The following is a 26,574-nucleotide window of genomic DNA, read 5'->3' on the forward strand; positions in this document are numbered from 1 at the left end:
CATTTTTCTCAGAAACTACTAATCACAGCCTCTTGATATTTGGCATACAGCATTGACACATGGTCCCACACTGTGGGATTCGATTTTAGGTGTGTAGCTAATCCACTTCCTTTTAACCTACTGAATTAAATTTTCGACATTAATGGGTCAATGGAAATTTTTTTCGTAACATCACAGCCTCATGATATTTGGTGTACAAATGCAACCCGGCCTTTTCTGTCTTTGACCCATTTTTTTTCTAGATGATACAGGGGATTGTATGATCTTCCAATCCTGGGACGTACAGATGGATGAAGGACAATGTAAATGGTTAAACCATTTTAAAGCTGTTCTGCTAAAACATTTCCTCTATACATTACGGAACCAGAAAGCTTTACTGTCACACATCTTATCCGCTGTCTTTGTGTCCATCTCGATGAAGATAGCATTAACTGCACAGAAAAATTCTGATCCGGAGCCACTTGTTTTGTCAACTGCTCAATACTACGATCTCACCAAACCACACGGGAACTTTATTCCATTTTTTATTCATACGGGTAACAAGACTTCAAAACATTCAAATAGTTTGTATGTAACAAATGAGTTTTCGGAAAAATTAGCCGACACATTTTTCATGCCCTCGGGTATAGGTGCTTCCTGTGTTATCAGGTGATTTATGTGATGGGAATAATTTAACAAACGGTTGCTATGACGATGGTTGTGATGATATATTTACTTCCAACAGTGTTCAGAGAAATAGATGGACTAGTTTATCAGGTAAATATTGTAAATATTGTGCACCTGGTTCCTTATTTTCCGTATTCAAATTTCTGCTACAGTTGTTATTCTATTAAACTGCAGTCTTATTGGAATTATTTTTATATGTAGTTATACAGTTGTGTTGCAAACTATTTACTGTTGTCCTTCAATAAAGTTCAGTAGCATCATTATGTTTATAGTAACTAGGGGTGTCATCGATTCAATCGATATCGGTGTATCAACGATCTTTGTTATCCGATTCGATATGGATTCCTTTTTAGCTCGACTATTCGATAAGAATAAGTAGAGCTATTGCAGTCACCCGAGCGTCGGCGTCGGCGTCGGCGTAACCACTTATGTTAAAGTTTTTGTAATAGTTCAAATATTTTCAAAGTCCATTGACATATGGCTTTGAAACTTTGCACACTTGTTCACCATCATGACCCCAACCTGTAGACAGGAGGAGGTAACTCTATCAAGCATTTTGACAGAATTATGCCCCTTTTTCGACTTAGAATTTACGTTAAAGTTTTTGTAATAGTTCAAATATTTTCAAAGTCCATTGACATATGGCTTTGAAACTTTGCACACTTGTTCACCATCATGACCCCAACCTGTAGACAGGAGGAGGTAACTCTATCAAGTATTATGACAGAATTATGCCCCTTTTTCGACTTGGAATTTACGTTAAAGTTTTTGTAATAGTTCAAATATTTTCAAAGTCCATTTACATATGGCTTTGAAACTTTGCACACTTGTTCACCATCATGACCCCAACCTGTAGACAGGAGGAGGTAACTCTATCAAGCATTTTGACAGAATTATGCCCCTTTTTCGACTTAGAATTTACGTTAAAGTTTTTGTAATAGTTCAAATATTTTCAAAGTCCATTGACATATGGCTTTGAAACTTTGCACACTTGTTCAACATCATGACCCCAACCTGTAGACAGCAGGAGGTAACTCTATTAAGCATTTTGAAAGAATTATGCCCCTTTTTTGACTTAGAATTTACGTTAAAGTTTTTGTAATAGTTCAAATATTTTCAAAGTCCATAGACATATGGCTTTGAAACTTTGCACACTTGTTCAACATCATGACCCCAACCTGTAAACAGAAGGAGGTAACTCTATCAAGCATTTTGACAGAATTATGCCCCTTTTTCGACTTAGAATTTACGTTAAAGTTTTTGTAATAGTTCAAATATTTTCAAAGTCCATTGACATATGGCTTTGAAACTTTGCACACTTGTTCACCATCATGACCCCAACCTGTAAACAGGAGGAGGTAACTGTATCAGGCATTTTTTTTACTATCAAGCACTAAGAATAGTCGAGCATGCTGTCCTACCGACAGCTCTTGTTTTAAATATCAGATATCGAATTCACATATATTTCTAGCTTAAGTCTGACAGACTTCAGCAAACAGGTTTTATAGAACTGTTCACTGTCGCTAAAAGTCAAAAAAGCGACATATAAAGTTATGGAAGCCAGAAACATTTTTTTTTCTAAAATGAAAACGGAAATCAATGCCAAAGTTACCTCCCAGAGTGTCTCTAACGAATGCTGCCTAATTTCGTTGTAATCTCGCATGTCTGCTAAGTGGATATCAAGACCCCACAATTCAGATTTTAAAAAGGGAAAATGCCAAGAAAAATTTGTCAGTGTTTCTTTGTAAAAATTATGATTACAAAATGTTAAACTTTAATAACATAGCTAAAATTTAGCCTGCCAATCGATATATCGCTGTATAATTGCCGATAATTCATTACCGATATATCGAAAAATCCTTATCGATGACACCTCTAATAGTAACTGTTGTATTTGTAACATATGTTAAGTTGTAATGCAGTAAACTTCATGTTTTCATTAAAGACATGTGTTTTGCCAGAATGACAGCTTTATTACAATATTTTTTATATTATATGATAAAATGGGACAGGCAAATGAATGATAACACTGCATTATTGTTTTGTCCAATCAAGCACACCCATCATGACTTTCTCTGGGTAATGATTGTAAAAGAATATTTCTTATCCAGAGTTAACAGTGTAAATAAGATAAATATAAACCTCACTGAAATAAGAATTTAACAATCCTTTAGAATAAAAAATGTTCTTTACATGATTGTATGAATATTCATTGATGTAATTAATTATAATAACGTCATAATCATGTCAATTAAACACTATGTTAATGGATTTATCTTCTGTCAACTGGGGACAAACATTATTCTACTCATCTTGTAGGTCGATGCTTGTAACACCCATCAGAATTAATTTACAGTTGTTTTTCATATAAGTTTTCTGTTTGACTGGCCAATAATTTTAGTATGCATTGCAATAAATGTATTGTTGTATTATTGCAATTATTGTACATTTGTATTGCAAGAACATTAGTTGTTTTGCAAAAGAAAAAACAACACAAAACAGCAACATTCATTTTGTAATATATTTACAGTTGTATTCCAATCATTCTTCATTTGTATTGCATTGAATTTAGATATTCTGACATAATATTAACCTGTATACTGACATTAAATTTCAGTTCAACTACCAGAAAATGTTCATTTTTACCCCACATGTCGATGTAAGTTGGACAATGTTGATTTTAGTTGTAAGGAGAGAAACACAGTTGTCCCCCCTGAATGGAGACTGGTTACTGGAGATATATTACAGAATATTACAAGTGGTGTAAATGACGAGGAAAACTATCTGTTAAATACCAATGATAAATACAGGAGACATAGGTATGTTTGTTTATGTAGTTAACTGTTAAACTGCTCGCCTTCTGATAAGAGAACACAATTGAAAATAATAATAATAATTAACAAACAATAGAAACATGTAGACCAATTTTAGAATTGTGAATTGTAATGTTTGGAAGTATGAAGGTTTTACATTTGGTATTACTTTACCCTATGTTCCTGATATGTCAGCCAGGTCACATGACTTCACATGGCTTTATGATATGTTGGTAACCAGAGTCCTCAATAAGGTATACTTGTTGGCTGGAGATAAGTTTTTCAAGTCAATATTTTTTGAAAAGTGAAAGAAACATTACACTGCATGTAATGGTTGTAGGTTCACACTCATGAATAACACCCACCAATTAAACAGAAATTCATTATTTTTACTAGTATGCTGATGCTTAAAGCTATTTATGTTACTTTTTATACTTGTTACTTGTTTATAAGTTCTGAAAGATGGTGAGGAAGAAATGAATTGTGCAACACTGTCCATCTAGCACAGGTCTTAGCAGAGGCCTTAGTAGTATAGAACTGATGTTGAAACAAATATTCTCCAAATAAAGAACTAGCAATCACCACACAGCATAATGCAGTATGTCGCTCTCATACCCACTTTATAAACAGAAAATTCATCCGAGGGCGATTTTGTCCTAGGTAGCAATTTTATTGAGGAGATTTTGTCTGCTACAAAATTTCACATGAAGGGGATTATGTCTACCTATAGAGGGGATTATGATTATGTCCAGATATACATGGAGGAGATTTTGTCCGAAGGGGATTTTATCTGACATTCCTATTTCAGTTTTACTCTGATTGGTCCAAATGTGTGTGGATATATATACTTATATTTTGTACTGTATCATGCTTTGCTTTACATGTGATCGTAATAAAAACATTATGTGAACTGTGCAAAACCTAGGTCAAAGGTCAAGGTCATTGCAGGCATTTTTAACCTAGTATATTTATCACATGGTGTTAAAAGTAATTTGTGTTTGGTCCTAATAACTCTATTTTATCCTTTAGTGCAGTTATTTACTAAAATTTCATTACATCACTAACATAATTATACATGTATTTCAGTACATGTTCAATACTTGTTTTGGTCTGGCGCTCATTGTATTGTAGAAATTCACACCCACTTGCTGCTGTGTGTAGTGAAATATCACCCCAACTGTAAATTAAATTATTTATAAATCAGTCAAATTCCATATCATTGCTGAATTTTTGTATTTACCAGTGCTTTAAAGTTTTTTATTTGCACGATAAAATTTTGAATTAATATCCATTCTAAAAGACCATGTGCTGCGTTTGTGGCATTGGGTCAATGAAAAGATGATTCATTTTACTGTAAACACATTTCATTTGGATATGTGACAAATAGAATATTCTAAGACAGCCCGCATTAGGCTACTGAACATAGAATGACTGAAATGTCCAAAAAGTGTGTGTTATTATGTGTATTATTATGCAATAAAATAACTGTTGATGTACTACATGTATATTTAGACATGTGACAGAACCATTAGACATGTGATGTAACCACTAAAAATTTGACTCAATAAAATTAGAATTGAAACAAATCAGGCGCAATTTAGCTTATTTTATCAGGTATGACAATTTTATTTGTTGATATTGTGTTAGAATCGAAATAATATAACCAAATCAATATATCCAAATTGGTGATAACATAACTTTTTGTTGATTGGATGCATATCATTATGATTATAATAATTCCTCGAACATGAATTACTAACAATGATTTTATTTAGCGATAAAATCACTGCTTGGGGTATTTATGTTTCTAAATTGTATTCGTGTACAGTACAGTAGTTTCATTACAATATTTATTTTGAAACTTGTTAAATAAAATATTACACTAGCCAGAATCTTTGCATAATATTAGATTTGTTTGAACTCATTATTTTTAATGTCAATGTTTAAAGGTGAAGTAAGCCAGTAAAGTAATATGTTCTTGTAGTTTTAATGAAAAACACTTTCCAACTAAAGGAAAGAGTTCTGAGTTATTCAAATCTCAGCAGGGACATACTACTTCCTGTTTAATGAATAGACCTAATGCTTTAATTTTTTAGTATATTATGCAAGAATAAATATATAGTCTTATAGAAATACTAAATCAAATGAAGAAAAAGTCTAAAGGGGGGAAAAGAAGCATGGACTAACCATACTGTTCTACACTCTGTAGTCCCTCTAATCCAAGATGAACAACATTATTATACCACACTGTGTTTAATAAACTTTGTGGTGTTCTGCTGCCTAATACATGTTTTTCATACAAAATATTGATGTCATTATCACTGATTGGGCTGCATGCATTAGGTTTGTTGCCCTTTCCCATTTTCTTAAGTGACTTTTGTTTAGCTTTAAGAGCATTTCTGGTCATGTTAAAGAATTTTGTTCCAGATTCTTGCATTATTTTCATCCCCGGGTAATTCATTTCCTTCAGTTTTCGGTCAATGCTTAAAATAATGTTTGGGAACAGTTGTTGGCTCATATTCTTGGCCGTCATTTTTTTCTCACTGACAAAATGAAATTTACCAAATACATTTCCTTAGGTGGTATATTTTGTAAATCTCTTGTTTCATTTTCCCCCCTTTAAAAATCTGGTGAATTTAATAACATAAAGATTGGTCTTCTTAATACTTTGCTTGTTTTCGGAATCTTTGATTAATTGCAATACATCACTCTCAGAGAGACTGACAAGCTCATTGGTTTTTCTGCTACAGAGGGGATATCATTGTTTGTCACTGTAGTGTCACTCTGGGGGACAGGTAACTCTACTGTATCAAACTCTACATTCAATGGAGTTTTTTCATCATACGATTCAACAAAATCATCATCAAAGGCAGATATATCTACCCCATACCTTTGAAAAAATTCTTCTCTAGATATTTTAACAACATTTTCTGTTTGATTACAGTCATCAGTATCATTTCAAGGAAATAAATCATTCCATATAATGTCAAAAGTTGTTTGACTGAGGTAATCTGACATTTTTACTATTGCAGATGATGAAAGTATCCCATTGTGCATTGCAAAATAGTTGCGATACCCAGCACGCAAAATTCATTCTTGAAGATATAAATGTAAAGCTATCAGGCTTGAAAGGGTAAAATATTAAATAAAACAACACATGTACATGTAATAATGTTTATTATTCATTTATGACAGGAAACATAACTAAAATAAGACGTAATAATCTTTTATTTGACAAAATCAGAGCATGGAGAAGTATGAAAGAAAGTAGTCCGGGAAATAGTTGGTATTCATACGCATTGCCTAACCATGTGACATACTGACTGGAAATAGATAAGGTTATCGGCAAGGCTTTTTCCAGCTGATAATATCATAAGACAGTAGCAGGATAAAAATATACAAAGGCAGTGATAGCAGCGCCACTCGGAAACATAAATTTAGAAAAAACTGGTGCATTAACATTCCAATATATTGAAAGGGTTTTAATCTTAAAAAGCTCTGAGTCTATAACATATTTTTATCAATTTTGATTTTTTGGGCGTTCTTTAAGGATTCCGTTTTTTCGCTATTTTTACTAGTATGAGAGATATTCATCCATAAAATTTCAAGCCGTTATTATTTCAATGTTTTGAGTTATTGGGTTAAGAAAAAAATAAAGTATTCATATCATAAAATGGAAAGTTGACATTTCTTGTCAACTGCATAATCATTCAATCGTTTTAATTAGTAACTTTAACTTTTAAGCTTTGATGAATTAAGGTCTGGATGAAAATAATGCAAAAGAGAAACAGTACAACAATACAAGAGGGCATTGATGGCCCTGAAAATCGCTCACCTGTATATAGACCCCTGGGCAAATGCCAATTTTAAACCAGGGACTTTTATTTTGAACAAACTTGGTAGACAGCCATAAGAAGATGTTTCATGATAAATATCTAAAGCTCTAGCTCTTTTGGGTTTTTATAAGAAGATATTTTTTTAGTTTTTACTATATCATATAGGAAAAAACAATGACCATCCGGGAGGGGCCAATTTTGACCCCAAGGCTAACTTAGAAAATATTTCATACTTAGTATAAAAAACTCTAGCTCTTTTTGTTTTTTTAAAGGCAAAGATTTTTTTAAGAGTTTTTACTCTATACAAAATAATGAAAATCAATAAACCCCCTGGGGCCGCGGTCAATTTTGACCCCAGGGCATTAATTTGGTAGACACTGACTAGTTGATGTTTCATGCCAAATATTTAAGCTCAAGCTCTTGCGGTTTTCTAAAAGAAGATATTTTAAGTTTTTACTATATACAAATAAGGAAATTCAATGCCCCCTGGGACAGGGCCAATTTGACCCCAGGGCATTTATTTGAACAAACTTTGGTAGACACCCACTAGAAGATGTTTCATGCTTCATATTTAGGCTCTAGCTATTTGGGGTTTTTAAAAGAAGATTTTTTAAGTTTTTACTATATACAAATAAGGAAAATCAATGACCCCCGGGACATGGACAATTTTGACCCCAGGAGGTTATTGATTTGGTAGACACTGACTAGGTGATGTTTCATGCTTAATATTTAAGCTTTAGCTCTTGCGGTTTTCTAAAAGAAGATATTTTAAGTTTTTTCTTTCGGTTGCCACGGTAACCAGAGTTCTGCATGGAATGGAATTCTTTGAACAACTTTGTTAAAGCTTCACACAAGGAACATCCCTGTGAAGTTTCATTATGATCTGCCTTATGGTTTCAGAGGAGATGTCGTTTTAAAAGTGTGAACGGACAACTGACGACAGACGACGGACGAAGAGTGATCCTAATAGCTCACCCTGAGCATAAGCTCAGGTGAGCTAAAAACATGAAAATTATAACAAAATGGTTAAGCATGACAAATTTCAAAGTGAATTAGAAATAAATGCAATTGATAAATTTTCATTCTTGCCCTCTAAACTTCTCCTTTTTAAAAATTTATGTATCTCAAATTCATTTTGTATTATACAAAGAAGGACAGACAGACAATTTATTTCAATCAAATATGGCTTATAAGCCCATGATGACATAATACAGCATATTTACAAGATAACGAATAGTGCATATGTTAACATACAAAACATTATCACAATATAATTATGACTTTACTGGAGAAAGTCATAATAACAACTTATTCGTAAAAACGAAGAATAATGCAAATATTAATTTATGTTTGTCTTACTCTCACATACTTCTTATTAGTTAAAATGATTGCATGAATTAAATGTTCTGTTCTGGAAATGTTTTTGGCTTTTCAAGACAGTTATGGCTGTGATAAATTGTGTATTGAATTCGAACCGCTCATCATATTTCGTGAAAATACCGTATATTAAATATTTCACTTAAACCCAAAAATTTCCTTTTATTATTTTACATTCTATACAAATATTAAGAGAAATTTATACAAAAAGCATATCTATATACACAAATTCCAATAAAAAAAAATCCATTCAGCTCTTATAAGCTGCATGCCTCCAGATGAGCTTAAATAGTTCAATAAAATCAAACTTGAGAAAAAAGTACTCATATTTTAAGAAAAGTACAAAGATTTATGATTCAATTAATAATTATACAATTTACATGTTTTGTAAGATTAATGACTAATTTAAATAATGAAAACATCCCTATACTAACATAGAAAGGGGTATATAAACAACATATTTTCACTTCTTTTTGGTAATTTATGTGAATTATATGAAATTGTAAGCATCGTTTGCAATGTATTCAATTACTTTCTTTTTTCACTTCAAAATATTTTACTTTTCAATACATCTTCCAAATTTTCACAGAATCAGGAGGCATGCTGTTTGAAAGCATGCTTAGATGATTCGTATCATATCTATCCATTATAAATATATATTGACAGTTTAGAAAAAATGTGCAATTTGATATTGCGAATGCTATTGTTCAGAAGTGTACTCTGTATTGTCATTAAAATACTCAAGCCTGCCAACATTGTTATCAAATTTATCTCCAAAATGTACAATATTCTATCGTAGTCCTTATCTATGAGGCATGCAGCTTTAAAGTGATATCACTCCAAACAATGATTATTTACAAATAAGATAAATCATACACTTTTCATGGGTTAATCATGACATTTATAAATTATATATACACCTCTCTGTCAATTTATAAATTCTTTATTTTTCTGTCATGAAGGAATTTTGCTCCATTGTAAATTCATTATCAGATTCTTCACAGGTAATATGGCCATATATAAACAGTTGTAAGCAATATAATCCTCACCTAGCAGCTCGGGTTATATATGCCAACAGCCATAACAAATTCAGAATCTTTATAACTAAGAATATACACTGCAAATTATCATTTAATGTTTCGAAGCAAAGAGAGCATGAGAACAATATCAAAATTTGGTTATAAAGACTTATGAAATGTTATATATGGCCATGCATGAAATGTTGCTCGTTATATAACCAACACCTTGTGACTTTGGTTACATACTTAAAGTTTGTAATATTGGGCAATTTAACCTGTCAGAATCATAATGTATCTTCATATACATAATTTCCGTGTATCGCCAAAATAAAAAAAAATGTTATGTGAACATTTGTTCAGAAAACTGAATTATTAAAAAGAAGAGCGAAACTGTTACAAAATATGTAAATATCATACACACTTCAAAAACTATTTACAAAACTATACATTTGTAATACATATAATACTAGAATACGTGGTTTAAATTATATATTGTTTTTTTTTTATTTCATGCTTTCCAGAGTTTACTGTAATATATCAGATAATTGTATTCTGATAAACCACAAGTGAAATTTATAAAATATAATTTTCACTGAAGCCGGACTATATTTGAATGCGGATGAAAAGAATATTATAACTAACTGGAATAAGGGGCAAAAATAAATGCAGTAACTCATACGTAATTTTGCTTCTTTTGGAAAAGGAAGTTGTACATCTTTTTAAAAATGTAACAAAATTAGAGAAATTTAACAGAACTATATTTCAAAATTGATGATGTGACGTCATGATATTATGACGTCATAAAGGAGAATGTGCAACATTATGTGGCAAAATCAGTAAAAAATACTAAACATCACTTAAAAAGCATGAAAAAAAAATTATTTGTTTTACATATAAGATTGAAATATATTTCATTCGTGAACACCAGCTATTATATTTTCACTCGTGGCTTTTACGCCACTCATGAAAATATTGCAACTGTTGTTAACTCAGTGAAATATATTTCAATTTTACATGCAAAACAAACAAATATCCTCTATATAATATGGTAATTTTTTGTGTTACAAATATAGTGGTATATTTTGAATTTAAGTTCATTTTATCAACACAGAACAAAATTTAATGTAGTTTCCTTATGCTGACAACAACTACAGCCTTTAAACCGATACTAAATTTGTCAATACTAAATCTGTCACTTGGTTGTGCCAGACCAGAGCGACGAAATTCCCTTAATGCTGACTAACAAACAATACGCTATACTAAACAAGGCACATTATACCTAAGAAAATAGATAGTCTCTAGCAAATTCAAGCAAGTTCAAGCATTTTCTAACAAAAATGTTTTGATAATGGTTTAAGGGCATGTTAGATGTTTAACAAGTGAAAAATATAGCACTGAATTTTGACTTCCATACTAATATTAATTAACTTAAATTATAGCAATTGCCAACATAACAAATCAGCATTAGAGAAATTAATGTATAATTGGCAAAATAATTTATTTTTGGAAACTGTAGCACAATAACAAAATAACAAGAGGGCCATGATGGCCCTAGATCGCTCACCTGACTTATCAAACTCATCCAAACAATTACCTAGACAAGCATTCTGACCAAGTCTCATGACAGGTGAGTCAAAAAATGTGACCACTACAGTGTTAACAAGGATTATCCATATTTGAGCAGTGCGACCTAGTTTTTTACCCAGGTGACACATATTCAAAACTTGACCTAGAAATCATCAAAACAAAACTTTCAGACCAATTTCCAGGATACTTGGATCAAAACAGCAGCAACTAGAGTGTTAACAAGATTTTTCTATTTTTAGCTCCGGTGACCTAGTTTCACATGCAATTTCAAACTCATCCAAGCAATTACTTAGACAAGCATCCTGACCAAGTTTGATGATAATTGAGTCAAAAATGTGACCACTATAATGTTAACAAGGTTTTTCCATATTTTGGCAGTGTGACATAGTTTTTCATCCAAGATAACGCATGTTCGATCTTGACTTAGAAATCATCAAAACAAACCAATTAACAGAACATTTGGATTACAACAGTAGCCACTAGAGTGTTAACAAGGTTTTTCTATTTTGAGCTCCTGTGACCTAGTTTTTCATCCGAGATGACACATGTTCGATTTATTCCCAGCAATGACCTAGACAAGTTTTCTGACCAAGTTTGATGACAATTGATGCAAAAATGTGACCGCTAGAGTGTTAACAAGGTTTTTCTATTTTTAGTTCCGGTGACCTACTTTTTCATCCGAGATGACCCATGTTTGAACTCATCCGAGCTATCAACTAGATAAGCATCCTGACCAAGTTTGATGATGATTGATGCAAAAATGTGACCGCTGAAGTGTTAACAAGGTTTTTCTATTTTTAGCTCTTGTGACCTAGTTTTTCATCCGAGATAACCCATGTTCGAACTCATCCGAGCTATCAACTAGATAAGCATCCTGACCAAGTTTGATGATGATAGATGAAAAAATGTGACAGCTAGAGTGTTAACAAGGTTTTTCTATTTTTAGCTCTTGTGACCTACTTTTTCATCCGAGATGACCCATGTTTGAACTCATCCGAGCTATCAACTAGATAAGCATCCTGACCAAGTTTGATGATGATTGATGCAAAAATGTGACCGCTGAAGTGTTAACAAGGTTTTTCTATTTTTAGCTCTTGTGACCTAGTTTTTCATCCGAGATAACCCATGTTCGAACTCATCCGAGCTATCAACTAGATAAGCATCCTGACCAAGTTTGATGACAATTGATGCAAAAATGTGACAGCTAGAGTGTTAACAAGGTTTTTCTATTTTTAGCTCTTGTGACCTAGTTTCTCATCCGAGATGACCCATGTTCAAACTCATCTGAGCTATCAACTAGATAAGCATCCTGACCAAGTTTGATGATGATTGAGGCAAAAATGCGACCGCTAGAGTGTTAACAACTAAATGTAAACGGACGACGGACGGACGGACGACGGACAATCATCGATCCTAAAAGCTCACCCTGAGCATGCTCAGGTGAGCTAAAAAGTATTGAAAAAATGAAATAAAACTGATAGAAATTCTAAAGTGTAACAGGCCTTCAATAAAAAATAATTTAACAATTCCTGATATATAATATCAGTCTTAAATTGCAGAAACAGACTTATACATGTACTGTATATCTAATTAAATCCAATTATTTCAATGATCTTTTTAACATAAAAGTTTATTTAAAGGAATACTGAAATATTTGACAGTGGTCTTGATGTAATTGTCCTTTGAGATTCAAATTCTAATTGTACAAAACAGATATCTGTTTGATGCAAAAAAATTCTATTTTGTTTCCATTCAGCCAGGAACCAGAATGTTTTTCATTGCATTGGCAAGTAATGATGGTTGGGGGATTTTTCTGCTGCTGTTAATCACAAATTAAATCCACATCTGTCACTATACAGCCATGTATTAGGTGTGAAATCATAATATCGAACTATTGAAGAACTTGAACATCTTTCTTTGTCATTCAGAACATCCCACTGATAATCATCCGGAATTGATGGATAAAAAGCCGAACAGTTGTGATTGTCCTCATTGTCTCTGTAGGTTTATTATTGCTGAAATTCTGAAAAGGAAAGCAAGAAGTCATAATTATAAGATCATGTAGTAGGATTTTCCTATTCTAACAGTATAATAATATTTTTGTGTTTTGAATATACTGATTTTTTCCTGTCAATTTTCAAGCTAACCAATCCAAATGACTTAAATAGACTTGTCAATCATTCAGTCTGGACGGAACCATTCACCATATTAGGGAAAACTTTAAAATATTCATGTATATGCTGGCTGATCGTGGTCTGCATTGAGTAAACATGGGTATAGAATATGTTATCGCCCAGGAGGCTTAGAGTTAAAGAACCAAACCGGAGAGTATTCAAGTAGATTCACTGACCTCTTGTATTGCAAATAAAAAAGAAATATCATTGTAATCTAAGTAAAGACTGTAAACACATCACATATAATTTGGATTTGCGACCGATTGTATTCTTTGACATATAATAAATTATTACATTAAAAAGCGGCACAGGAGTTTAATAAAGCCATTTAATGAAAAAAAAGGATTATAACACACTATAGTGTAATAACACTTTGACATGATGTAATTTGCGCTATAATCTTTAACATAAGCATTTAAAAGCCTATTTATGTTAGTGTTACACTAAAAGGCGCCTCAATGAAAAATGACTCTTTTAACAGTTTAACATTTCTTTATTTTATATATTGTGATAAATAGAATACTACATTCGTGTGGATTCAATACAAAATTTATTGAACTTGTTGAATAAAACAATAATGGATGCTCGCTAGAGGCTCACATAATATGATTTTATTCAACTGGTTCAATAAATTTAGTAGTAAACCTACACTCATTCAATATCCTCCATTTAATGTATAGTTGATATTTTTCTGTCAATCAATTACCAATACAGAATTGAAATAAAATCAATACTTTTGCCTATAATCATCAATAAAAGGTTTAGAAATGCTAAAATTAACAAAGAATATAATTAACATATAAATGGGCACGTCTAAAACAATACCGGCTGTAGTAACCGTTGTTACTTGATGGGTTAATTTACATATTTTATAGCATTGATAATAACAAGAGCTGGCACAGGAGACAACACACTCTACTAAATAAATCTATGTGTAATTTAGGAAGACAAAACTATGAAAAAAATTAATTATGATACAAACACATTTTTGTATAGGTATCAAGAAATGATAAAATATATGTTCAATATATTTGCATCACATAATTTGCATGACACCATGTCATATATAGAAGTTCAACATACATTTTATTTCTATGTTCTAACTAAAAATGCAACAATCTGAGTCATTTTCCCTTCAGTACAAAAGTGATATAAGAGCAAGAAATTTAAAAATAAATCTAAAGTTCAAAGAAGATTATTTCTCTTAAAATAAAGTGTTGGAGTTATGGACCTTGTTTATACATGTAGGAATAATGACAAAGAACAATTTTATTAAGTCTAAATTTAAATAGATACCATTTATATAACAAAAAGATAATTCTTTGAAATATTTATCAAAACTTAAAGGGACTCCATTGGGGTTTTTTGAAATGATGGAACTGAAAATATTATTTCCAGATAAATGTTCCATTGAAGTAGGTTTAGACCACAAATCTTTGTGCAAAATTTCAGATCATTTGCGCACTTTGTTTTTCCATAATTATTATTCAAATTGTAAAAATATAAAAGTATATATCTTGACTATCTTTGCATAAATTTCAGTTTAAAATGCCCCAGCTCATTTATGTATGGAAATTCAAATTTTATGTTCTTAGGCTTTTAAACCTCCATCACAAGTTTGAAGTTCATAAAGTAAGTTTGCTGTTATTAAGTTATTGACTGGACACAGTTTTGTTTTCAGACTGACTGACAGAAGAACCAACTGCCGACCGACAAATGTGATGCAATTAGTCACTTAGTGCAATATATCCCCACTTCTACTAAGGGGGCATAATTATGTTAATTTACATAATTATACAGTTTATTAGGCTGTCCATCATAAAGATATTTGTAAAGTCTTACCAAGACAATGGGAAGTTTTTCAAATACAAATCTACAAATTGATCTATAATCATCACACAATGCTCCATGTAAAATGTCATGGGAGATTCTGCACAACAAAGAATCGGAAATTTTGATCCATTAGGCCACTGAAACGAGAAATAACACATATTGTTAAATGTATATTATAATATATGTGATGAACTGATTTCCATGAAACATAAAATATTACAGGCGGCAGAATACTGACGTGTAGATTTAACTGTGACATCATGACTAAAACTCTTGCATACTTGAATAAATGTTTTATGTTTTCTGGTAAATGGGTATCAAAATACCCTTGTTATTAAATAAGGCAGACATATTTGAAACAATAAACAAAAGGCATGGCAACAAGAGCATGGCAACCGAAAAAAACAAACTTAAAAATTGTCTTATACCATCTAAAAAATTTTCTATTACCATCTCATGTCTTCAGGTTGGGGACATGATGGTGAATGGTGAACAAGCCTGAAAAGTTTCAAAGCCATATGTCAATTGACTTTGAAAATATTTGAGGTGGAATGCAAACTTTAACATAATTATATTCTATGTCGAAAAAGGGGCATAATTCTGCCAAAATGCTTGATAGAGTTACCTCCTCCTGTCTGCAGGATAGGGTCATGATGGTGAATAAGTGTGCAAAGTAACAAAGCCATATGTCAATGGACTTTGAAAATATTTGAGGTAGTACGCAAACTTAAGCATAAATTCTAAGTCAAAAAAGGGACATAATTCTGTTAAAATGCTTAATAGATTTACCTCCTCCTGTCTACATGTTTGGTGCATGATGGTGAATAAGTGTGCAAAGTAACAAAGCCATATGTCAATGGACTTTGAAAATATTTGAGGTGGTACTCAAACTTAAGCATAAATTCTAAGTAAAAAAGGGACATAATTCTGTCAAAATGCTTAATAGAGTTACCTCCTCCTGTCTACATGTTGGGGGCATGATGGTGAATAAGTGTGCAAAGTAACAAAGCCATATGTCAATGGACTTTGAAAATATTGAGGTGGTACTCAAACTTATTAATAATTAAGCATAAATTCTAAGTAAAAAATGGACATAATTCTGTCAAAATGCTTGATAGAGTTACCTCCTCCTGTCTACATGTTGGGGGCATGATGGTGAATAAGTGTGCAAAGTAACAAAGCCATATGTCAATGGACTTTGAAAATATTGAGGTGGTAACTCAAACTTATTAATAATTAAGCATAAATTCTAAGTAAAAAATGGACATAATTCTGTCAAAATGCTTGATAGAGTTATCTCCTCCTGTCTACATGTTGGGGGCATGATGGTGAATAAGTGTGCAAAGTAACAAAGCCATATGTCAATGGACTTTGAAAATATTGAGGTGGTAACTCAAACTTATTAATAATTAAGCATAAATTCTAAGTAAAAAATGGACATAATTCTGTCAAAATGCTTGATAGAGTTATCTCCTCCTGTCTACCTGTTGGGGGCATGATGGTGAATAAGTGTGCAAAGTAACAAAGCCATATGTCCATGGACTTTGAAAATATTTGAGGTAATATGCAAACTTAAGCATAAATTCTAAGTCAAAAAGGGACATAAGTCTGTCAAAATGCTTAAAAGAGTTACCTCCTCCTGTCTACATGTTGGGGGCATGATGGTGAATAAGTGTGCAAAGTAACAAAGCCATATGTCAATGGACTTTGAAAATATTGAGGTGGTAACTCAAACTTATTAATAATTAAGCATAAATTCTAAGTAAAAAGGGACATAATTCTCTCAAAATGCTTAATAGAGTTACCTCCTCCTGTCTACATGTTGGGGGGGGGGCATGATGGTGAATAAGTGTGCAAAGTAACAAAGCCATATGTCAATGGACTTTGAAAATATTTGAGGTGGTACGCAAACTTAAGCATAAATTCTAAGTCAAAAAAGGGACATAATTCTGTCAAAATGCTTAATAGAGTTACCTCCTCCTGTCTACATGTTGGGGGGCATGATGGTGAATAAGTGTGCAAAGTAACAAAGCCATATGTCAATGGACTTTGAAAATATTTGAGGTGGTACGCAAACTTAAGCATAAATTCTAAGTCAAAAAAGGGACATAATTCTGTTAAAATGCTTAATAGAGTTACCTCCTCCTGTCTACATGTTGGGGGCATGATGGTGAATAAGTGTGCAAAGTAACAAAGCCATATGTCAATGGACTTTGAAAATATTTGAGGTGGTAACTCAAACTTATTAATAATTAAGCATAAATTCTAAGTAAAAAAGGGACATAATTCTGGCAAAATGCTTAATAGAGTTACCTCCTCCTGTCTACATGTTGGGGGGCATGATGGTGAATAAGTGTGCAAAGTAACAAAGCCATATGTCAATGGACTTTGAAAATATTTGAGGTGGTACGCAAACTTAAGCATAAATTCTAAGTCAAAAAAAGGGACATAATTCTGTTAAAATGCTTAATAGAGTTACCTCCACCTGTCTACAGATTGGGGGGGGGGGTAGCTTTTTAACAATTGTTCATACATATTCATGTGTCTTTATTAACTAAGTTTTATTCTAACTATAAAATAAAAAAATTATGGTAAAATGTTAAAAGTAGAATTTTTTATTATAATATAAAGTGTTTTTATTTAATTTAAATAAAATATCTTATTATAGATATATAATTCAATAAGAATAATCTATTTTAATACTTAGGTGTGTAAAATGAAATAATATATAAAAAAAAGTAAAAAATTCAATATAAAATCTCTTACCTGTAAAATATTTCCAAATCCTTATTCCAAGTTATCCATTAAGTTCCGGTAAACAAAAAATTCCTTGAATTATTTCTCCTCTTAAAATGTTTTTATTTATTTATTTATAAACAACTGTCACTTAATTAAACTTTAAACAGAAATAAATGTTTGTGAATTAAATGACCAAACTATACAGTACATGTATAACATAGAAGAAACCGCCATTTTGTTTTTTAAGTGTCCATATTTAAATTGTTTTTATAATTAAAATCATTGAAGTTATTTCATTAGTTTATTTTACAATGTTTTTCCTTTGTTTATTCTTTACTTGGTTATATTGTTTTGAACTCAATCCCACACCGCCAGTCGTCGCCTTGTATCACATGAAAAGTTTGTGAACTCCGAATATTTTCTCTAACCCGTCTATATTCTGTTTCCGGTGTAATGTATCCCATCTGTACTGTAACTGACTGCGGCAGATTTTTCAGCACGATAATAAAGTTCTGTAAACTTTCTGCAGACATTTCTATATACTCCAACTTCACACGTTCAATATTCAACATGTCACGTGACAGTAACAATGAACTTTCATCATCTAGATTGATGTCCCACAACGTAACATTAACTAATGACGGTGTTGATATATTTAATTGTAGTCTCCCAGGTAAATCAAACAAGTGTAACTCTGATAGAGTTGAATGTTGAGACAAGTCCAAGTTCAATCTCTGACAATCATGGCGGCGGTACTTGTGTTCTTTACAGTATAACCCCACCAATGTTAACTCTTTCATTGATTTTTGAGCGGAGATAAAATTGTAAAATGTTTCCAGTATTTTGTGAGATAACGTGAACTGTTCAATATGTAAATATTGTAAGTTTTGTACTCGCGCTAAATTTTCACTCAGATTTTCTTCATCATTTGTCCATGTACCATACCGCAAAGTAACGCACTGTAAACTGGGAAACAATATCCGGGGTGTCTCAGCCTCCTTCCAGTCACCATTATAGTAAAGTTTCTGTATATGACTGAGATTTGTGAGAGAGAATAAATCTATAATTTCACGTAAACTGCTGGAAGTACGGCTGATGTCTATATTAAGTGATTTTATGTTGGTTTTATTTTGTTTTAATAAACGTTGTAACAGCTTACTGTGCTTGGTGCGCCCGTCAATGAAGAAATCTTGTAAACATAATTGAATATTTTCACTTTCAGGCATTTCTTGTAAACACGACATGAACATTTTCTGTATGTTATACAATGGATTATTGTACCTGTCCTCGAGACCTGTCCTAGTTCTATAGTGGCGTGTTTTCTCGTCTTCATTTATCACAGACATCAAATCATTTGATATTTCACACATCCGGTCAGCATTCATTCCACTTATAAATTCACAAATTTTTGACATGTCCAGAATATCTTGAACATTTCTACATTTTTCTACAACAGTTTTCTGAGCGTCACTTTGAGAACTTATAAATATGGCGGCAAAGAATTCCTGCACTGTTTTGTGGGAAAATGACACTTTACTAAACTTTTTTGTTAGTGTTTTTGTTGTACTTTCTGACAACATTCCTGAGTGAAGGATGAATTTCATCTCGTCTGGTGTGAAATATTTTCTAGCAACTGATCCATCAAATACGAGCGTGTTTTCTCTTGTTTTATTGATTAACGTATTATAGGCCAATTTACCTAAACACGTCAGGAGTGGATAGTATTTCGTACTGTTTTCATATTCAGCCAGGCATTCTGGGATATCACTATCATCAGAAATGACACAAAATTGTTGGAGATCTCCATGCTTCTGAATCGTTCTTGATAAGAGCAGCTCTACTATGTTTATATAGAGTTCACATTTTGAATTACCTATTTGAACACCGTCACACCATAAACAAATTGTATATATCAAAAGTAGAGGCACAGAAGTAAGTTCATCGTTTTCTCTGCTTTTGATTCCTGATATGAACTCTGTGACATCACGTTGTAATGCACCTTTATTCGGGTGAGATTTCAATCTTTGTAATATCCTTTCTGTAAGTGTAACTGCTGAGTCGTAACTTAGTTTTGTAAGTTCTACCTTTTTTCCTATTTGACACGAATTTAGGTTCAAAACTCCTAATTTCCATGGTCGCGTAGTGGTCAGTATTGTACACTTTTCTCGGTCATTCCTATGGGGGATTGATTTCGGCGATCTGTGACATTCCTTTTCGGGGTGGATCCATTCATCTAGTCCATCAAGAATAACGAGGCATTTCTCATTTTTCAAAATTTTAAGGAGAAAATCCTCTGAAGGCTTTTCTTCTAGACCCAAATTTGAAACAATATTTTTAAATATGAGATCATCTATAGAACATAAATCATTAGAATCTCGCAGTAAGACCAAAAATAAGAAATCAAATCCCTGTATACAGTCTATATCGTCCTTTTTAAATGATTGAGTAATGTCTTCATCTGGAAAATGAGCTTGACACCACGTGATCGCAAGATAGTTTGAAAATGCAGTTTTTCCGAGACCAGCATCAGCAATTACATGTATTTCTCGGTTAGCTTGATTTCCAGTTTTAAATATCTCCAATAATGACCTGACATGTGTCAATTCAGGTCTTATGTAGAAAGAAGCCAAAGGCGTGTCATTTTCTTCGAAAAGGGGCGACAGGAAAACTTTACTGTGTCTTGTCTTGTAGAATTCAATCAAACCATCTTTGAGCTCTGAAAAATGAAATTTAAACTGTTAATAACACAGAAATATATACTAAATATTAACAGATTATAGTTAAACTTTAAACTTCTATGTACTTTTCCAAATAATTTATATAATAAATATCAATATGAATATCACAATGTTACACAAATTCCAAATGTGTACTTAATAAACTAGACCTATCACTGAAGGTGATTAATACCCCCACCAGCGACTTTTTGAAAAAAACGTAGTCTGAAGAAAAATTTGAACACAAACTATCAACTGTGTACAAAGAAATATTTCAATTAATTGTAATCGCAACTGGGGTCTCAAAATAAGCTTGCTATACACCAAGTTTGATAACAATATTTTATTCCTAACTCTAGTTATTGTCCAGAAACCATTTTTCTATTTTTAGTAACACTGTTAACAGTGACCTTGACCCTAGGGGGTCAAAATGCAATACCAACCAAGGTCTTCATATAAGCTTCCTTTACACCAAATTAGATTACAATATCTCATTCCTAACTCTAGTTATTGTCTGAAAACCATTTTCTATTTTTCCTTACGGTGACCTTGACCTTGACCCCAGGGGGCCCAAATGCAATATCAACCCAGGTTTTCATGTAAGCTTGAAATATGCCAAGTTTGATAACAATATCTCATTCCTAACTCTAGTTATTGTCCGGAAACCATTTTTCTATTTTTAGTAACAGTGACCTTGACCTTGACCCCAGGGGGTCCTAATGCAATACCAACCCAGGTCTTCATATAAGCTTGCTACACACCAAGTTTGATTACAGTATCTCATTCCTAAGTCAAGTTATTGTCTGGAAACCATTTTTCTATTTTTAGTAACGGTGACCTTGACATTGACCCAAGGGGGCCCAAATGCAATACCAACCCAGGTTTTTATATAAGCTTGATATACGCCAAGTTTGATAACAATATCTCATTCCTAACTCTAGTTATTGTCTGGAAACCATTTTTCTATTTTTAGTAACAGTGACCTTGACCTTGACCCCAGGGGGTCCAAATGCAATACCAAGCCAGGTCTTCGTATAAGCTTGCTATACACCAAGTTTGATTACAGTATCTCATTCCTAAGTCAAGTTATTGTCTGGAAACCATTTTTCTATTTTTAGTAACGGTGACCTTGACCTTGACCCCAGGGGGCCCAAATGCAATACCAACCCAGGTCTTCATATAAGCTTGCTATACGCCAAGTTTGAAAACAATATCTCATTCCTAACTCTAGTTATTGTCCAGAAACCATTTTTCTATTTTTAGTAACAGTGACCTTGACCCCAGGTGGTCCAAATGCAATACCAACCCAGGTCTTCATATAAGCTTGCTATACACCAAGTTTGAAAACAATATCTCATTCCTAAGTCAAGTTATTGTCCGGAAACCATTTTTCTATTTTTAGTAATGGTGACCTTGACCTTGACCCCAGGGGGCCCAAATGCAATACCAACCCAGGTCTTCATATAAGCTTGCTATACACCAAGTTTGATAACAATATCTCATTCCTAACTCTAGTTATTGTCCGGAAACCATTTTTCTATTTTTAGTAACGGTGACCTTGACCTTGACCCTAGGGGTTCCAAATGCAATACCAACCGGAGTTTCCACATAAGGATGCTATACACAAAGTTTGATTACAATACCTCATTCCAAACTCTAGTTATCGTCCGGAAACCATGATGTGGACCGACCGACGGACGGACCGACCGACCGACCAACCGACCGACCGACAAGCTGACTCCTATATACCCCCCCTAAACTTCGTTTGTGGGGGTATAATAAATGCCCATTTATTTAGTTATATGTTCTGTTCTACTTATTTGTTTATATAATCGAAAGGGTCAGAATTTTACTACCAGTACTGACTTAGAAACGAGACATAGCTGCCACATGAAGCCTTTTTCATTCAATGGAAAGGGACAATGGCCTCAAAAAGCCCTTACCATCTAACTATGTAGGTGATGTAAAAACATAACAGACACACAATAATGTACACAATGTCATTTTGAATTCTATAACACTAGACAACAGATTTTATCCATTTGTTTGGATATGCGTTCGTCTAAATATTTGTACTGAAATAAACGAAATGGGTCATCATGGCATAAATTGCTTACCTGAGAACAATTGTTAGACAATTTCAAATTAAAAAGTAAATAATGCACATGTGGTGTAAACGTGAAGACTACAGAATAGATTTGAAATAAAACAAACATCTTATTAAGAAAGTTGTGAAGCCGGCATTTTGGAATTGTGAAGAGACAGTGTAAAAGGCCCTGAATAATACCCGCACATTAAAGTGGCATTATAGCTTACTCTTCTTTTTAGGGCGAAGCTGGGATCAATAAGTTATTTATTTCAAAAGATTGGATATTTTTATGACAATTGAACAATAATTGATAAACACAAATGGTAAGGATAAAATATAAAACTGCCAAAAATATAAAGACTGCCACACTTTTTTGAATATAGATTGAATATTACCGATATTTTCCGACGGGTATTAATAGATATTCCTATAGGTCACGGATGTTATTTATTACTCGGGTGTCGTTTATTATGAATTTGAAAACATATGACAACATGTAAAGTTATTTTAATTTTACCTGAACACTAACCATTTACTTTGGGTTAACCATGGTGTCACAGCTACCTTATATAAACAATGAAAACATAATACCACATATATTTTATGTCAAACGGGTACAGCTTGATATAAAACCTGTAATATATACTTGTATTTTATATCCTTATGAATATACAGTAGTAAAATACTTGTAGTAAAATTGCAAAAGTTGGCTACTACTGATACTGACCTACTACAGTACTACAGTCCTAGTATTTATGCGAATATGACAGACAACTATCGTTCCTAAAAGTGAATCATGATAAGCAATGTTGAACAGTCAAGCAAGCTCTCAAAGTTGGTTTATAATACAGAATTGATTTCAGTTCGATTAGTTACTATTTTTAATGCAAGTAATTGATCAATTTACAAAAGTAGTTCATCTACAATACTGACCGAGAACTAACATTTTTCCTTTCAAACAATTTACATGACGGTGAGACTTAATTTGTCAAATTATGACATGCTTTTATGACATGGTAATAGTGAATATGTTCTCAAGGAAAATCTAGTGTGCATATATTTTTACGGACATAAAGAAGGCAATCACAGATTAGCTGACGTTTTTCCGAAATTGGCTGCTTTTGTTAAACAATGAGTATGCGTTCCAATGGATTACAAGTCTGACAAAAAGGCCAGAAATGAAAATCCTAGGTCATGCAGCAGTTTTATAAATATACTTAAAAGAATATATAATAATTTCTACTTTCATTACAACTGACCCTTTGGATGGACCCACCTTAATCTAGGGCAATAATTTGTTACCATATTTCGGTTACCTTATATGCATGTATTTGTATGATTCAAATCAGAGAACGAAAAAAATCAAATGCTTGTAAGGGGTCCAAATTGAGGTCGGAAATAAGACCCATTCCCCATTTTAAGGGGAATAATAGTTTCCTGCCTATAAAAAAAATCTCCCACACCCAACCCCCTGAGATGACACTGCTTAGTTTTAAAAAAAAAATGGTTTTGAATCCAAACAGTTTATCTCAAGTATATACATATTTTTTGATAAATAATAATGTCCTTGTACGTTTCTTAATTTTTTCCCTAATTTACTCTCCCGTTGAAGGGCATTCCCCCCACTCTACAGTAATAGGGTACCGCTAGGCAACCCGTTTTAATGCCCACATAAGACGAAGAATAAATTTTAAATAATAAGGATTATAAAGTTTTTGAGGAAGTTAGAATATGACCTTCTTAAAATTAGCCTGAAAGTAAAAAGAAAACACACACACACCCACACACACACACGCGGCGCGCGCACAACACATCACACAACACAACACACACACTACAGTAACAGTACAGTTACAGTAAAAAACTCAACTGTAGGGAAAACCAATTTAACAATTCGTTCGTAGCTCAATAATTGATTCGGCAGCAGAAAAGAATTATAAAAGAAAAAGAAGAAAAACAAAATTTGTAAAATCATGCAAAAGTTAAGTTAAATAATTCAAATAATCAAGACATGAAACAACAAATTCTTTCCCAAAATATTTAATAAAAACAATGAAAGAAGCGTTGAAATTCCTGATTTTTACAGCTCTCGTCTGGTGTTTTGTCCTTTTATGTACTAAGTGAACTGCCACAACCAACACCAATTTGATGGCTATTTCATATGAAGAGATGTCAAATGTCATGAGTTCTATTTAAAGATTTTAACTCTATGGGCGAAATACTATTAAATGGCGCGAAGCAAAAATTTAAGACCATGTTTAAACAGTAGTTAAAACTACAGTCAGCTAAAACTCATCAAAATTTCCCATTTTCCCCAGTACTTCCCCCAACAGATTGGGACTATTTGAAAAAGACTCTTGAATAAGCTGACATAACGCTATTAAATTTGTTTGATTCAAAAACGGCACGATTGTGAGATAATTCCCCATTGTTAACGCAGCAATATCCGATTTAGTTTTCTAAAAGTATTATCTGATTTATTGTTTGTCAATGTTGAACCCTAACTGTGTAACACTTGGGGCCTAACTAGGCGTCAGTTCAAGTGAAGGTTGAAAGGTTCGAATATAATGAAACCTTTTTTTACATTTTATTTTTATATATTATATGTTTCATTAAAAATTTTACGGAAATTTTTAACAATTTTGTGTTTTGCATGCGAATCACTCATTGTGGGACTGTTCGGATCTTACATTATCATACATTGTATTAATATACATGTTATTATACATTTAAACATTTAGTAGGTATTGACCTTTAAAAAATGAACGCCGGTAATTATAATAATAATTTTTTTCGCATGTAATTTGAAAAGAAAAGAAGTGATTTTTTTTGCAAAAGAATTGGTAAAAATTGATTGAATGAAATGAAATTCTTTTTAAACTGCGCGGTCAGAATTCCGAGGATTTGAACTTGTATAACTACTGCTTAAAGTTTTAATAAAATTGATTTATGGCACTAGAAATAATTCTTAGCAAAAACAAGGTAGTATCAACGGTGGCATTAAGGGAACATTACAATTTTCTTATTTTTTTACGGTGCGCACAACAGATAGCTTTTCACGTGACCACGCGATACTATTACGTGCGCCACGCGATAGCCTATTGTAAGGTGCGCACGCGGATATTATTCCGATTTGGACACTGATATATATGTAATAATCCGTCAATTTTCCAAGAAATTGCGGCTTTCAGAAAAAAGCACCTTACAAATGTAAAAGTTCTAAATAATTTCCGGCTATTGCCATAATTATGAAATATCGGATCACTCAGAATCGGTGCGAACGCGAACATTCCGATGAGACAGGTTGAAGCGAGGGCACATATTGAACATAATGGCGAAGTTTTCCCGTTACCACGAGATTTCAGAAAAAAAATGTTTACTTCAGAATCTTTAATAGAGCAATATGAAGTTGATTGCTATTTTCAAAAATGAATTTCCTGAGGAAGTTAGCATGCTTGGGAAATCTTTAAGAAATTCGCGATAAATTGTGAAAAAATGCGTTATAAAGAGCAAAATGTAAAAACGATGTAGTACTTTGACTTCAATACAAAATTCAAAATTCACTTCAATGTACAAACTGCCAAAAAAAAAAAAAAAAAACGTAGCAAAAGAAAAAAAAAAAAAAAAAAAAAAATGCTTAAGATAATTACCAATGAGTAACTTTTTTTGGAGTATAAAAGTATACCAAAAATACAAAGCTTTTAAGGAATGCCAAATAAAAGCA

At 32.6% G+C, this 26,574-nt stretch overlaps 1 protein-coding gene across 1 annotated transcript; it reads right to left on the reverse strand.

The window, feature by feature from the left end:
* Positions 1-9,066: 9,066 nt before the first annotated feature.
* On the reverse strand, positions 9,067-20,910 carry LOC132722524 (uncharacterized). The gene is made up of 3 exons (XM_060707032.1): positions 18,072-20,910; positions 15,315-15,442; positions 9,067-13,321 (listed from the first exon to the last, which is right to left on the reverse strand). The coding sequence occupies exon 1, from the start codon at positions 19,646-19,648 to the stop codon at positions 18,386-18,388; it is 1,263 nt and encodes a 420-aa protein (XP_060563015.1). The 5' UTR covers positions 19,649-20,910; the 3' UTR covers positions 9,067-13,321; positions 15,315-15,442; positions 18,072-18,385.
* Between the last annotated feature and the right edge of the window lie 5,664 nt (positions 20,911-26,574).

Source organism: Ruditapes philippinarum, unplaced genomic scaffold (genome assembly GCF_026571515.1).
Source record: "Ruditapes philippinarum isolate M1 unplaced genomic scaffold, ASM2657151v2 ctg9669_1_1_1_1, whole genome shotgun sequence".
NCBI lineage: Eukaryota > Metazoa > Mollusca > Bivalvia > Venerida > Veneridae > Ruditapes > Ruditapes philippinarum.

What these genes read in the sequence shown, in the direction of transcription:
- LOC132722524 (XM_060707032.1), bottom strand. Translation starts at nt 19,648, where the DNA reads ATGAAATTCATCCTTCACTCAGGAATGTTGTCAGAAAGTACAACAAAA.